General features: G+C 43.9%; 1 protein-coding gene across 3 annotated transcripts in view; it reads left to right on the top strand.

Moving 5' to 3' along the window:
• Positions 1 to 15,885, top strand: part of LOC139365285 (myotubularin-related protein 11-like) — a 33,507-nt gene that overhangs the window by 6,978 nt on the left and 10,644 nt on the right. For all 3 annotated transcript variants that reach the window (XM_071102798.1, XM_071102797.1, XM_071102796.1), the window contains exons 2-6: positions 146 to 215; positions 8,511 to 8,647; positions 8,888 to 8,957; positions 9,189 to 9,328; positions 15,596 to 15,680. In XM_071102798.1, the coding sequence (XP_070958899.1) occupies positions 152 to 215; positions 8,511 to 8,647; positions 8,888 to 8,957; positions 9,189 to 9,328; positions 15,596 to 15,680 (496 nt within the window). In that variant the 5' untranslated portion in view covers positions 146 to 151. The remainder of the gene's footprint in view (positions 1 to 145; positions 216 to 8,510; positions 8,648 to 8,887; positions 8,958 to 9,188; positions 9,329 to 15,595; positions 15,681 to 15,885) is intronic.

Raw genomic sequence — 15,885 nt, 5'->3', positions numbered from 1 at the left:
CATTGTGGGATTGGCTATGGTTTTGGGGAATGTGGTCAATAAGAAAATCTTGAGTTGAAGCAAAATCACATTAGTGTTTGTTCTCTTATTATTTTTTGACGGGATGCAGTAATAACACCAGGCCTGTTATCTGTTCCCTCTGCAGGAGAGGATGCTGAGTCACAGTGGTGTCAACGCACGGGGGAGAGATATGTTTGGACTACGCTGCTTACCAGGTAAGACCCAGACTGAAGAGCACTGATGAATATGAGGCTAGTTCCATGTGACAAATACAGTAGCTATACGTGTATCATAACATGTGGGTCTGAAAACACAGCGTCAGCCACATCTCTTTAGGCAAGTCCATCTTTTGAAACTGCACCCATCTGTATCTCTGTTTTCTTACTAAATCCTAGTGCTAAGCTACTGTAATGTAGCCTCTGAGAACAGTGTGTCAGTGTACTGTGGAGAGAAGTGCTGCAGGCCCCTGCCCCTGTTCATAATCTCAGTTTCAGCAGCACGCCGCATCAGGAGCTTTCCAACTGGAATGTTGGCAGGCCAGGGCCTCTCCAGAGCCAAGCTAATCTCTAACGATTCATATCAGCAGTTATTCACAGCACCTCTGTGGGAGCAGTGTGTGTGTTTCCTTGTCCCTTTCACTTTCAGCTCTCACTTCCACCTTGTACCGCTGACCTAGACACACCCCTCCTCCCTCACTTCCCACTTCATTCACTTTTTCTGTCTGATTCAGAAACTGTTTTTGTCTCATTCTTTCCAGACTCTCCCAGTCTGTCTGAGGGTCACTGTAGACCCATTCTGAGTTGTTTTTGTTATCGTGTGACTGTGAAATTCTGTCCGTCTGTCTTTCTTTCTCTCCGGCTCTCACATCCCTTTCTCTGACCAATTTTCTGTGTCCTGCCATGGTAGATTTGAAACACATCTGGTCATGGAAATCTGCCTCACATTAAGGCAGAAAGGATTCATCCGAATTGGAAACACTGTCATAGTTTCTGCGAAGGAGTTCTCTCATGTTGGAAACTGACTTTCAGCTCTGAAAAATGTGCTACACACACTTTCACAGATGCACCACGCAAAGTAATGGGGAATCTGTGGAAGCAAACTGGGTGAAAGGGCTCACGTTGCAGCATCCCAAAGACACACAGACAGTCGGAAAAGTCCCAGGCCTCAGTGTACTGTATACTATACAACCCTGCGTGCCATTCATCACATTCTCAGATAACATTCGGACACAGGACAGGGGAAACCAGAGCGGGCTCCAGGGGGTGAATGGGTCAGGGCAGCACAAACAGCTATGGGTGGAAAGATAGATAGATCGTGTACCTTTTGAATATGAGGGGCCTACTGTAGATCCACAGACAAAGCCAAGTGGACAGGACCCTCCTCAGAGCATAACCACAATCCCCTGATCCATGCGCTTATGTTACACTGGATTTGGTTTGGTGTCAATCCTTGGACTGTCACTGCTGGCCTTGCTGAGTGACAAGAGAAGAGCAGGTCAATATCTCTGAAGAATATACAATTGTATGCTTTATGAGCTCAATTTGGATAGCACACTAACTACCTAAAGAAGTAGTGAAGAGTGCTGTGCATTCTGTGTGTGTGCATATGTATACATGTTTTCCTACATTATCACAACCACAATGTCCTGACAAGGTAGGAAAACAAGAAATATTTTGAAAAGTCAGGACTTCATGTCCGGATTTTGTTAAAATGACATTTTAGGCTTAATTATTAGGTTTGGGGTAAAAGTTAGGGTTATATTTAGGTTTAGGGGTAGGCAAAATAGGATTTTTGAATGGGAATACATTTCTATTGCCCAAAAAGTCCTGTAAATTTATGAAAACAAAGCTGTGTGTGTTGTTTCATCAGACATTTCATGACACCGCTCTGGTAAACCTTTTGTCTTATTCTCTCCCATTGGTTAGCAGAGGGCCAGAAACGTCTCATCTGCACACACATAGGAACAAAATGGAGAACAAATGTGGTTGGAAACAAATGAAATTGAAAATGGAGCATTTGGTTCATATCACATTCAGCTGTGTTCTCTCTGGCCGATTTCTCAGGTTGTTCAATCCACTGGCAGAACACCAATGGACAAAGAGAAATATAGCCACAGTGGGGATTTTCCAGAGTTTATGTGTGTTTGTTTGAAAGTGCATGTGTATGTGTTTGTCTGAGTGCATATGTGAGTACATGTGTTTTTGTGTGCGAGGGAGGGTTAGAAAAAGAGAGAGACAAAGGCACTTGAGCTTAGTGTGTGTGTGGTGTGTGTGGGGCCTGCACTCTGTTGGACGAAAGTAAAACTGTTTAAACTGTTAAATTACCAGTGTCATCTTATAAACAGCGTCACTGTATACAGAGTATTGAGTGACTCAATCCTCAGCTTCCCATGTTTTAGGAATGTAAACCACCTGCAGACTCTCCAGTCCAGAACAGTCAAACCAGAAGCAGACACTTCCTGTCCCCTCTCTCATGTCTGTGAGCCACAATGCCTAAGAAATGTCTTCAGCACTGTTGCACCCGGGGAGCCATTAAAAGGAGCACGCAAATCCCACTGAGCCTGATTGGCCACAGAGTAACAGGCAATCTAGAAACAAGGGCTCATTTGTGTTTAAAACCTAAAGTGTCCGTAGGGCGCCTGGTTCAAGAGTTTAATTCGTAGCTATATGTCTGGGACTTTAGAAAGGGAATACTTGTGTTGAGGGTTTGTGACTTTGATCCGGCGTCATAAGACCGAAGTCGGCATAAACATAGCCTAATCACAGTGCCTTGCTTGATTCCAGTCCTCAGCTCACCACCCCAAAGATCTTGTGGCTTTGCTGAGGGACCCTTTGAAGATTTCTTTGTAGTTTTTGCCAGGCTTTGGTGTTAATCTTGTGCAATGGGCAAAGTATTTGAGTGTTAGCTGTGAAGACCTTGATTACAGCCACACTTCCCTTTCTCATAGGATAAACAAGCATTTTATGTGTTAAATTACGATTTCCTGTTTTTATGTAATTTGGTATCCCTGAAAATCTTCTCTCAACTGAGGTCTAATTGGCTGTCTGAGGTTGAGCACTACCAAAAATGGCATGCTTTGTGCAGTTATGTTTTTGAATTATTCCCTTTTTTTTCTCCTTCAACTTTATTTTTGAAGGAATTCAGTTCCTTAAAATTAGTTTTGAAGGAATTGAGCCCTTTCAAAACCCACCAAATCCTTTTTATTGTTCTAAAAACTGAAAAAGAAAACATTCTCTCCACCATGATGGTGTCTGGCCAAACACTTCCATTGCAAGAGATAAAAAGGCTATTTTCCCCCTCTACTCTGTCCTGGACTTTGTTGCCATGGAAACCCAAGTCTAGCTGGCAAAGGCTTTGTTTTGCTGGGAGAGAGCATTACAAATGTGCTGTCTCACTGATGTGTGAAAGAGGGTGTGTCTTTGTGCTCAGTGTGTTTAGATGTGAGAGAGCTGTATGGATGAAAGTGCTTGTTTTTGGAAGATTTGTTCTAGAGTTTTGGAATCTAGTTTTTATTTTCAAGCATCAACAAAATATTACAAACAGATTTTAAAATATGTTGCATAAATTAATCATTCCTAACAAAGCATTTAAACACATTTATGGCGTAATAACATGGTAATAGACTAAAATTGATAGCTGTAGAGTCAAAGCTGTATCAGCCCTGTATCCCATGGGACTAGACAAGAGCAGGTTAAATTGCAAGTTTAATTGACATTAAAAAAAAAGGCTCTGTAAATATGCACCAATACATCTGCATTTGGATTGGAAAATGCATCTGAAGTGTAATGAGGATACATACATTTGAAGTCGGAAGTTTACATACACCTTAGCCAAATATTTTTAAACTCAGTTTTTCACAATTCCTGACATTTTATCCTAGTAAAAATCCTCTGTCTTAGGTCAGTTAGGATCACCACTTTATTTTAAGAAATTGTGAAATGTCAGAATAATAGTAGAGACAATAATAGTAGAGAGTATGATTTATTTCAGCTTGTATTTATTTCATCACAATCCTAGTGGGTCAGAAGTTTACATACACTCAATTAGTATTTGGTAGCATTGCCTTTTAAATTGTTTAACTTGGGTCAAATGTTTGGGTAGCCTTCCACAAGCTTCCCACAATAAGTTGAGTGAATTTTGGCCCGTTCCCCCTGACAGAGCTGGTGTAACTGAGTCAGGTTTGTAGGCCTCCTTGCTCGCACATGCTTTTTCAGTTCTGCCCACAAATGTTTTATAGGGTTGAGGTCAGGGCTTTGTGATGGCCACTCCAATACCTTGACATTGTTGTCCTTAAGCCATTTTGCCACAACTTTGGAAGTATGCTTGGGGTATTTGTCCATTTGTAAGACACATTTTCGACCAAGCTTTAACTTCCTGACTGATGTCTTGAGATGTTGCTTCAATATATCCACATAATTTTCCTCCTCATGATGCCATCTATTTTGTGAAGTGCACCAGTCCCTCCTGCAGCAAAGCACCCCCACAACATGATGCTGCCACCCCCGTGCTTCACGGTTTGGATGGTGTTCTTCGGCTTGCAAGCTCCCCCTTTTTCCTCCAAATATAATGATGGTCATTATGGCCAAACAGTTATATTTTTATTTCATCAGACCAGAGGACATTTCTCCAAAAAGTACGATCTTTGTCCCCATGTGCAGATGCAAACCATAGTCTGGCTTTTTTATGACGGTTCTGTAGCAGTGGCTTCTTCCTTGTTGAGTGGCTTTTCAGGTTATGTTTATATAGGACTCGTTTTACTGTGGTTATAGATATTTTTGTACCTGTTTCCTCCAGCATCCTCACAAGGTCCTTTGCTGTTGTTCTGAGATTGATTTGCACTTTTCGCACCAAAGTACATTCATCTCTAGGAGACAGAACGCGTCTCCTTCCTGAGCGGTATGATGGCTGCGTTGTCCCATGGTGTTTATACTTGTTTGTACAGATGAACGTGGTACCTTCAGGCATTTGGAAATTGCTCCCAAGGATGAACCAGACTTGTGGAGGTCTACAATTTTTTGGTCTTGGCTGATTTATTTAGATTTTCCCATGATGTCAAGCAAAGGGGCACTGAGTTTGAAGGTAGGCCTTGAAATACTTCCACAGGTACACCTCCAATGGACTCAAATGATGTCAATTTGCCTATCAGAAGCTTCTAAAGCCATGACATTATTTTCTGGAATTTTCCAAGCCTTTTAAACGCACAGTCAACTTAGTGTATGTAAACTTCTGACCCACTGGTATTGGGATACAGTGAAATATAAGTTAAATAATCTGTCTGTATACAATTGTTGGAAAAATTACTTGTTTCATGCACAAAGTAGTTGTCCTAACTGACTTACCAAAACTATAGTTTGTTAACAAGACATTTTTGGAGTGGTTGAAAAACTAGTTTGAATGACTCCAACCTAAGTGTATGTAAACTTCCGACTTTAACTGTAAGTACAGTATATTGATGCGAATGTGTTGGAGTGTGAGGTGGAATAGTATATGACTGGCGTTGATACAAGCAGCTTCATTTACGGCCGAAACACCACAGTGAGAATAGGCAGGGAACTGTTCATCAATCTAAATAGGAAAATTAATTTATTGGCACGCACATGCCTCTGGTATCATGCTGCCTTTTGTATTTGTGACAATGTTTGCATTGATATCAATAATTGCGATGACGGAATGATTCCTTACTTGCACTAGCATTTGGACAGCTTTCACTGCCATGGTTATCTCCACCCCTCCCTTCTAGTAGCTCTTCAACTTTTTCTTGAGTTCAGTGACTGATTTCCTCACCGCCATAAAATCCCAGCCTGGTTTAGTCGAAGTGGCAGGCAAATCTTCAGAGACAGGCTTACAATGTTCCTTGTACGTCTGAAGGAAATAGATGTGATATGTTGTGTGTGTGTGAGCTGTTCACAACTCAGCTTCTCTCATCCACAGCTTACCCACCTCCTGCTCTGGTCTCTTCAGGAGCAGTTCAACCCGACTCACTTCAGCTTCCTCCTGGGCTCTGATTGACTCCTTCACCTCAGAGCACCTTCTGTCAATGAAGTGGATCAGCTCCAGCTAAACCTCCTCCCACTGTCCTCCGCTGCTGCCTGTGCAGAGCTCTTGAGTGACGCCGTAGCTTCTCTGAGCCGTTCTATCTCCCATGTCTTCTCTTTTCTCTTCAGTTGGAATGTTTCCCACCGTATTTTCACCTGAATCTCTTTCACACTCCTTTCTGCTGCAGCTGAGACTGTATCATGGCTTTTATGTTCATCTAGACAGATAACAGAAACACTTCTGTTCTTTGCAGTACTCGTCCAACAGCTTGTTATGACGAGAGCAGACCTTCTCCTGCAGTTTTGGCAAGGCTTTGACTAGCGTGTACATCTTAGATGCAGAAGATTCATAGTGATGCTGGAGGGCAGTCCTACAGTATACTGGCCATACACACCAGACAGGAAATATCCGCTTTTCCGTTTTCTCCCCGAGCAGACCTCACACTGCATATCTCCGGGTCTAGCATAAAAGAAAACACTTTGGAATTCTCCGTTCAGTTTCTCCACCATATCAGCCAGGGTGGTATTTCTGTTCAAAAAAGTCCTTGGGGATAAAGGCCAGTCTGCCCTGGGGGCTGCTGTAGAACCCCTTCTCATCATCCTGATCCCAGTAGCGCTCAATACAGTCCTTACAGTAGCTGTGTCCCCAGGCAGTTGTCACTGGATCTTTCAGTAGATCCAGACCTGATCGGACAGGATAATTGGTCCTTCTCTATTAAAACATTAGCAGCTGCCATTTTGAGACTGACAGCTACGTAGACAGGCTGAGCTGAAATATTGGTATGAAGGTAATGAAATAGATACAAATTCAGAGTGTGGAAGGACAAAAGAGAGCTGAATGTTGCGTCAGAGAGAGAAAAGGACTGAGTACCTTTTCTGAAACTCTCTTTCAGTGATTTTGAGTTTATGGAGCCCGATCACAAGCTAGTGAATTGTGATTGCGGTACATGAGAGAGGTCTTATATGTAAGGGCTGTTATGCTAACTGTTATGTACAGTAGAACTGTAATCACATTGGTTGCACACACCATATTTAATTATGTGTATGTGAAATGTCAATGTGATCGGAAATATGAGGCAAATGCCAAGCTGGACCTGGATGCCAGACAACTACATCTGCTTGACTCAACCGTTCAGTGGCTGACATAGCTGAGAAAATAGCACCTCCCAGCCCCTTGATAAACTCCATGCTGAAGTTTATTTTCATTCACATTTCTGTTATACATAGCACTCAACGTTACCCTCACCCTTCTCTCAAACAAGCAGTCATTCTGGTATTTTGCACAATTTATCACTTTACCTTGGAATGCTCAGTCTTGACAATGAAACTCTCATTATGTTCTAAAATGGTGTACTTTTTTTATTGTTTTCAATATCAGGCACATTTGAAACACTCTGTGGAAAATAAAGTTGTTGCATTATGTTCAGTAAGCTTCAGCCTAAACCCCCTGATTGTGTTCCCCAGGAGAGTGTGTGCTCCAGGCTAAACCCCCTGATTGTGTTCCCCAGGAGAGTGTGTGCTCCAGCCTAAACCCCCTGATTGTGTTCCCCAGGAGAGTGTGTGCTCCAGCCTAAACCCCCTGATTGTGTTCCCCAGGAGAGTGTGTGCTCCAGCCTAAACCCCCTGTCTGTGTTCCCCAGGAGAGTGTGTGCTCCAGGCTAAACCCCCTGATTGTGTTCCCCAGGAGAGTGTGTGCTCCAGCCTAAACCCCCTGATTGTGTTCCCCAGGAGAGTGTGTGCTCCAGCCTAAACCCCCTGATTGTGTTCCCAGGAGAGTGTGTGCTCCAGCCTAAACCCCCTGATTGTGTTCCCCAGGAGAGTGTGTGCTCCAGGCTAAACCCCCTGATTGTGTTCCCCAGGAGAGTGTGTGCTCCAGCCTAAACCCCCTGATTGTGTTCCCCAGGAGAGTGTGTGCTCCAGGCTAAACCCCCTGATTGTGTTCCCCAGGAGAGTGTGTGCTCCAGCCTAAACCCCCTGATTGTGTTCCCCAGGAGAGTGTGTGCTCCAGCCTAAACCCCCTGATTGTGTTCCCCAGGAGAGTGTGTGCTCCAGCCTAAACCCCCTGATTGTGTTCCCCAGGAGAGTGTGTGCTCCAGCCTAAACCCCCTGATTGTGTTCCCCAGGAGAGTGTGTGCTCCAGCCTAAACCCCCTGATTGTGTTCCCCAGGAGAGTGTGTGCTCCAGCCTAAACCCCCTGATTGTGTTCCCCAGGAGAGTGTGTGCTCCAGCCTAAACCCCCTGATTGTGTTCCCCAGGAGAGTGTGTGCTCCAGGCTAAACCCCCTGATTGTGTTCCCCAGGAGAGTGTGTGCTCCAGCCTAAACCCCCTGATTGTGTTCCCCAGGAGAGTGTGTGCTCCAGCCTAAACCCCCTGATTGTGTTCCCCAGGAGAGTGTGTGCTCCAGGCTAAACCCCCTGATTGTGTTCCCCAGGAGAGTGTGTGCTCCAGGCTAAACCCCCTGTCTGTGTTCCCCAGGAGAGTGTGTGCTCCAGAGGGCTGTGTTGGTGAGGAAGAAGCTAACTGCCAAGGAGGGGGGCGGATGGCTGTCTGGCACTCTCTTCTGTACCCACTTCAGAGTGGCCTTTGTGCCTCAGGACAGCCCCAAACCTGACGTGAGTACTGGACTAGCTCTGAGTATGGACTGTTGAAGGACAGCTCACCTGCTATCATAGTAGGAAAGTAGTAATGATGCCGTATTATTGCTAGAAGAAGGCTTGTGGGCGTAATCATCATCATCACAATCAACAACATCATATAGAACGTTTTCAGACCATCCATTCATTAGTGTAAAAAAATCCTGATCAGACAAACTGACCTATATTTGTACCATCCCTCTAACCCTCCGTATGTAGGACAACGCAGACCCTGTTCTCCTGGGGGATCATGACGTGGCCCTGGCCTCCATTGAGAAGGTTGTAGCTGGTAAGGCTTCTACAACTACTAGGCTGTAGTGCTCCCAAAGTCCTTTGTTCTATGAGAGCCACGAGATGTACTTGTAAAAGAAAATCTGATGAATGATATAAATAATAAACAGTGGTAATATCCTAAACCCAATTCTAGACTCCTTCTTGACACAGGAAGCTGTAGCTATGAACCATCAGTGGTGTACCTGGGTTTTGACTGTAAGATTGTTGTGCAACCTCTGTGCTGCAGTGGGCCCATCCCGGACCAAGCTGGTGACGGCTAGCTCCTCTCTGAAGTTCACTCCTGAGGAGCTGGTGTTGTACTGCCGGGACCTGCGTGTTCTCTGCTTCCTCTTCGACCGCCTCACCCCCGACACACAGGCTGTGGAGGTAGTGTGTGTGTGTGTCTGTGCGTGTGCATGTGTCTGTGCGTGTGTATGTTTCTGCGTGTGTGTGTGTGCATGCGTGTGTGAGTGCGTGTGTGTATACAGTGCATTCGGAAAGTATTCAGACCTCTTGACTTTTTCAACATTTTGTTGCGTTACAGCCTTATTCTAAAATTGATTAAATTATTTTTTTCCTCATCAATCTACACACAATAGCCCATAATGACAAAGCAAAAACAGGTTTTTAAAATGGAAATATCACATTTACATAAGTATTCAGACCCTTTACTTTGTTGAAGCACCTTTGGCAGCGATTACTGCCTTGGGTCTTCTTGGGTATGATGCTACAAGCTTGGCACACCTGTATTTGGGGAGTTTCTCCCATTCTTCTCTGCAGATCCTCTCAAGCTCTGTCAGGTTGGATGGAGAGCATCGCTGCACAGCTATTTTCAGGTCTCTCCAGAGATGTTTGATCGTGTTAAAGTCCGGGCTCTGGCTGGGCCACTCAAGGACATTCAGAGACTTGTCCCGAAGCCACTCCTCTGTTGTCTTGGCTGTGTGCTTAGGGTCGTGGTCCTGTTGGAAGGGGAACCTTCCAGTCTGAAGTCCAGAGCGCTCTGCAGTAGGGCAGAGCGAAATTTCATCAGCCGGTGATTTTCAAGCAAATAACTGCCGGTTTCATGGTAATTTACCATTAATTAACATAAACACATTTAACAACTCCTGGCTTCCACACATAGCCTACAAGCCACTGATACAGACTGTTGGAACGTCTACATTTTATAAAGTCTAATAAATCCATGTAATATAGCCTACACCTTCACAATAAATCCATGTATGTCCTTATGTTAAGTCCTGATCTGGCTCTGCCATATGGCTGTGGGCTACACTAGTTCGTTTAGCAGACAAGATTTGCTTAGAATTCCGTGCCATTATTTAATATTATTTTATAGAATAAAATTTAACAAAGCTGAATAAAGTAGAAAGGATACTTTTTCACATAACGATTTGAGAAACTGCGCACATGTGGCTATTCTGAATTGAGCAGTTAACAAAGAAATAGGTACTCCTATATGCCTAATTTAGAGTTATTCATTTAACTTTAGTTTTTCTACAAATGTTGGGCTATATGTTTAGATTTTTAATTAATTGTAAGGCTGCATGACTCGACTCTAATAATGACTTGAAAAAAGTTGCTTGAAAGGCATGTTTTTTGAAAAAAATGTTTGAACCCTTTTTCTCCCCAATTTCGTGGTATCCAATTGGTAGTTACAGTCTTGTCTCATCGCTGCAACTCCCGTACAGACTCGGGAGAGGCGAAGGTCGAGAGCCGTGCGTCCTCCGAAACACAACCCAACCAAGCCGCACTGCTTCTTGACACAATGCCCACTTAACCCGGAAGCCAGTTGCACCAATGTGTCGGAGGAAACACCATACACCTGGCGACCGTGCATTGCACCCGGCCCGCCACAGGAGTTGCTAGTGTTCGATGGGACAAGGACATCCCTGCTGGCCAAACCCTCCCTTAACCCAGACGACGCTGGGCCAATTGTGCAGCTGCCCCATGGGTCTCCCAGTCACGGCCGGCTGCGACAAAGCCTGGACTCGAACCCTCAATCTCTAGTGGCACAGCTAGCACTGCGATGCAGTGCCTTGAAACCATTGCACCACTCGGGAGGCCCTCTCTGCTTTGTTTTTTGAGCAGGCTGTACACACTTCATCAGTCTCTCATTCAATTTGACAAATACTTGATAATGCCTAGAATTTCCCGGCAGCATCCCCTTTGTGTTGCCGTAATGCCCCCTAACAAAATCCATGCCTTTTGCAGCCAGTGGCCGTTGTGCTCTTGGGCTAAATAAACTCAGCAAAAAAAGAACCATCCCTTTTTCAGGACCCTGTCCTTCAAAGATAATTTGTAAAAATCAAAATGACTGCTTAGATCTTCATTGTAAAGTGTTTAAACACTGTTTCCCATGCCTGACTAACCGGTGTCTGTATGTAGCCTCGCAACTTTTATAGTCTCGCTACTGTATATAGCCTCGCTACTGTTTTTCACTGTCTTTTTACTGTTGCTTTTATTTCTTTACTTACCTATTGTTCACCTAATACCTTTTTTGCACTATTGGTTAGAGTCTGTAAGTAAGCATTTTATTGTAAGGTCTACTACACCTGTTGTATTCGGAGCACATGACAAATAAACTTTGATTTGTTCAATGAACCATAAACAGTTAATGAACATGCACCTGTGGAATGGTCATTAAGACACTAACAGCTTACAAACGGTAGGCAATTAAGGTCACAGTCATGAAAATGTAGGACACTAAAGAGGCCTTTCTACTGACTCTGAAAACACAGAAAGAAAGATGCCCAGGGTCCCTGCTCATCTGCGTGAACGTGCCTTAGGCATGCTGCAAGGAGGCATGAGGACTGCAGATATGGCCAGGGCAATAAATTGCAATTTCCATACTGTGAGACAGCGCTACAGGGAGACAGGATGGACAGCTGATCATCCTCGCAGTGGCAGACCATGTGTAACAACACCTGCACAGGATTGGTACACCCGAACATCACACCTGCGGGACAGGTACAGGATGGCAACAACTGCCCGAGTTACACCAGGAACACACAATCCCTCCATTAGTGCTCAGACTGTCAGCAATAGGCTGCGAGAGGCTGGACTGAGGGCTTGTAGGCCTGTTGTAAGGCAGGTCCTCACCGGACATCACCGGCAACAACGTCACCTATGGGCACAAACCCACCATTGCTGGCCTAGACAGGACTGGCAAAATGTGCTTTTCACCGATGAGTCACGGTTTTGTCTCACCATGGGTGATGGTCGGATTCACGTTTATCGTCGAAGGAATGAGCATTACACCGAGGCCTGTACTCTGGAGCGGGATCTATTTGGAGCTGGAGGGTCCTTCATGGTCTGGGCAGTGTGTCACAGCATCATCGGACTGAGTTGTTGTCATTGCAGGCTATCTCAATTCTGTGCGTTACAGGGAAGACATCCTCCTCCCTCATGTGGTACCCTTCCTGCAGGCTCATCCTGACATGACCCTCCAGCATGACAATGCCACCCCAGCATGACAATGCCACCAGACATACTGCTCGTTCTGTGCATGATTTCCTGCAAGACAGGAATGTCAGTATTCTGCCATGGCCAGCGAAGACCCCAGATCTCAATTCCATTGAGCACGTTTGGGACCTGTTGGATCGGAGGATAAGGGCTAGGGCCATTCCCCTCAGAAATGTCCAGAAACTTGCAGGTGCCTTGGTGGAAGAGTGGGGTAACATCTCACGGAAAGAACTGGCAAATCTGGTGCAGTCCATAAGGAGGAGATGCACTGCTGTACTTAAGGCAGCTGGTGGCCACACCAGATACTGACTGTTACTTTTGATTTTGACCCCCTTTGTTCAGGGACACATTATTCCATTTCTGTTAGTCACATGTCTGTGGAACTTGTTCAGTTTTTGTCTCAGTTGTTGAATCTTGTTATATTCATACAAATATTTACACATGTTAAGTTTGCTGAAAATTAACACTGTTGACAGTGAGAGGACATTTTGTTTTGCTGAGTTTATAACAATTAGAGTGCTGTGTGCACTCTAATTAGAGTCCCTGAGTGCTGTGTGCTCAACAGCACCTCTCACTCACATGGCTCTCCATCACATCAGGTCTTCCTCACAGGCTACAAGTGAAGACAGACACATCGGGTTCGCAACTGCGGGCGTCCTTATCCAATTCCGAGTCGCATATTGAAGATATTGGAAGAACTGTCCACATTTACGTTTCATCAGCCAACAAGATGAGTAGGCCTAACGAATAGCAAAAGCACAAGCCTATGTCAATCTACTATCCCCATTAGTACAAAAGTTGACTTATACTGTGCGAGAAATACATTTTCCAAACATAGTCTTGGACAGTTGTGGGATGCGATAGATCCCAAATTAATACAACCAGTAGCATCAAAAATACTTTTTTTACGCAATGAGGCTGATGCAACAGATCAGAATGTTTAGCTTAAAATGTTGATTAACTATTAGGCTATTTATTCACATTATAAGTATGTAATGCTTTTATTATAAAGGTGCATTTATATGGTGAAAATTATCTTCCCCAAACTTGAAACTCACACACTAACCTGCCAGTTAGGCTCTATGCCCCTTGTAAAGCGGATTAATCTGCTTAATTGTAAGAAGTTATTTGGCACAAACCTTATCAAAACATATAGGCCTATGGGCTAGGCTACATGAGGTGTGTGACTATGATTTGAAAAAATTGCAAAAAAGGCTATGTTTCTTGTCTTAAGCTGAGCATCATTCACAAGTGATAATAGAAAATTCACAAGTGATCGGCTAATATTGTCACACATCAGACTATTCTTGATTTTAATCTTGTCTTTACATATATGTGGGAAATTTGTTTTGATTTAGAATGGACCATTATCATGCACCTGTCTCGAAACAGGGGAAAAAATAAATGTAATCTATGCACTTAAATAGCAAAGGGAGCAGCTTTTTCTGTAGGTAATTTTCATGCCAGTTAGGTAAGCTATACTCCTATTGTAAAGAGAAGCAATGTGCTTAATATTAGGAAAGTTGAAAAATAAATATAGTAGGCCTAGCCTATAAAAAGCTGATGGGATCCTCCTCTTTTTAATAGAGGCCATCAACCTGTATTCTCACGCAATTACATAAACATAAGCTCAAAGGCTCTCATTAAGTATTTTATTATATTTTCGATTACATTTGCATTGATGGCAGAGTGATTAGAGGGACAATAGAGTGCTGAGTAGCAGGCAGTTAGCAAGTTTTGGAGCATCAGAGCTTGGAGAAACACAATTACCGTGACTAAAGGGTCACGTGGAATTTGACTGACTGCCTTCATGACTCGTGACTGCCGGTGTGGCAGTAATACGGTCACCGTAACAGCCCTGCTCTGGAGCAGGTTTTCATCAAGGGTCTCTCTATACTTTTCTCCGTTCACCTTTCCCTCGATCCTGACAAGTCTCCCAGTCCCTGCTGCTGAAAAACATCTCCACAGCACTGCCACATGATGCTTCACTGTAGGGATGGTGCCAGGTTTCCTCCAGATGTGACGCTTGGCATTTAGACCAAAGAGTTAGTTTAATCAAAACAGAGAATCTTCTTTCTCATGGTCTGAGAGTCCTTTCGGTGCCTTTTGGCTAACTCCAAGGGGCTATCATGTGCTTTTTACTGAGAAGTGGCTTCCGTCTGGCCACTCTACCATAAAGGCCTGATTGGTTGAGTGCTGCAGAGATAGTTGTCCTTCTGGAAGGTTCTCCCATCTCCACAGAGGAACTCTGGAGCTCTGTCAGAGTGACCATCGGGTTCTTGGTCACCTCCCTGACCAAGGCCCTTCTCCCCTGATTGCTCAGTTTGGCTGGGCAGCCAGCTCTAGGAAGAGTCTTGGTGCTTCCAAACTTATTCCATTTAAGAATGATGGAAGCCACTGTGTTCTTGGGGACCTTCAATGCTGCAGAAATGTTTTGTTACTTTTCCCCAGATCTGTGCCTCGACACAATCCTGTCTCAGCTCTTCGAACAATTCCTTCGACCTCATGGCTTGGTTTTTGCTCTGACCTGCACTGTAAACTGTGGGACCTTATATAGACAGGTGTGTGCCTTTCCAAATCATGTCCAATCAATAGAATTTAGCGCAGGTGGACTCCAATCAAGTTGTAGAAACATCTCAAGGATGATCAATAGAAACAGGATACACCTAAACTCAATTTCGAGTCTCATAGCAAGGGTCTGAATACTTGTGTAAACAAGGTATTTAAAAAATAATGTATATATAAATTTGCCTTTGTCATTATGAAGTAGTGTGTGTGTACTGTAGATTGATGAGGAAAAACATTTGATCCATTTTAGAATAAGGCTGTAACGTAACAAAATGTGTAAAAAGTCAAGGGGTCTGAATACTTTCCAAATGCACTGTACTCTATGTCAGCATGTGTGTGTATATTTTAGTGTACGAGTCCTTGTGATTAAATACAAAATTACATTTTAAAGCACATTTATATTAATTACCATGTAGCATGCCCAGCGTCTCCTTATTTGAAGGTTGACTTCAGAGGGTTGTGATTTGAGTCAAATGGCTATTATGCAGCATTTACCCTGTGATTAGATAAACTGATGTGTCTGCTAGGTCATTGTGATCATGCATACAGGATCTCCCTCTATGTTGAAAGCTGATGCACTTTGTCATGCTGATCAGCAGACTGAGTCTTGTTGTTCCGCCTCAGATAACGTACACCATTGCCAAGACCTACCAGCCTCTGAAGCCAGGGACTGTCCTCTCCTTCCAGAACGCAGCCCTGGGGAGTGTTGGTGAGTCACACACACGCTGGAATACGTTATTCAAAAAGTGACATTTAAGAGAGTACATTCTGAGTACAAATAACTAAAGTATTTTAAAGGTCATACAGATACTTGGAATAATTTCTTCATGAGTCATTCATACACACAAACAAATACACACACACACACACACATTTTTGTCTGACGGGTTATGGGGCTGGAAATAATTGCTATT

Source organism: Oncorhynchus clarkii, chromosome 2 (genome assembly GCF_045791955.1).
Source record: "Oncorhynchus clarkii lewisi isolate Uvic-CL-2024 chromosome 2, UVic_Ocla_1.0, whole genome shotgun sequence".
NCBI lineage: Eukaryota > Metazoa > Chordata > Actinopteri > Salmoniformes > Salmonidae > Oncorhynchus > Oncorhynchus clarkii.
The sequence above is the reverse complement of the archived record's forward strand: the minus strand, read 5'-3'. Positions and strand labels throughout refer to the sequence as shown.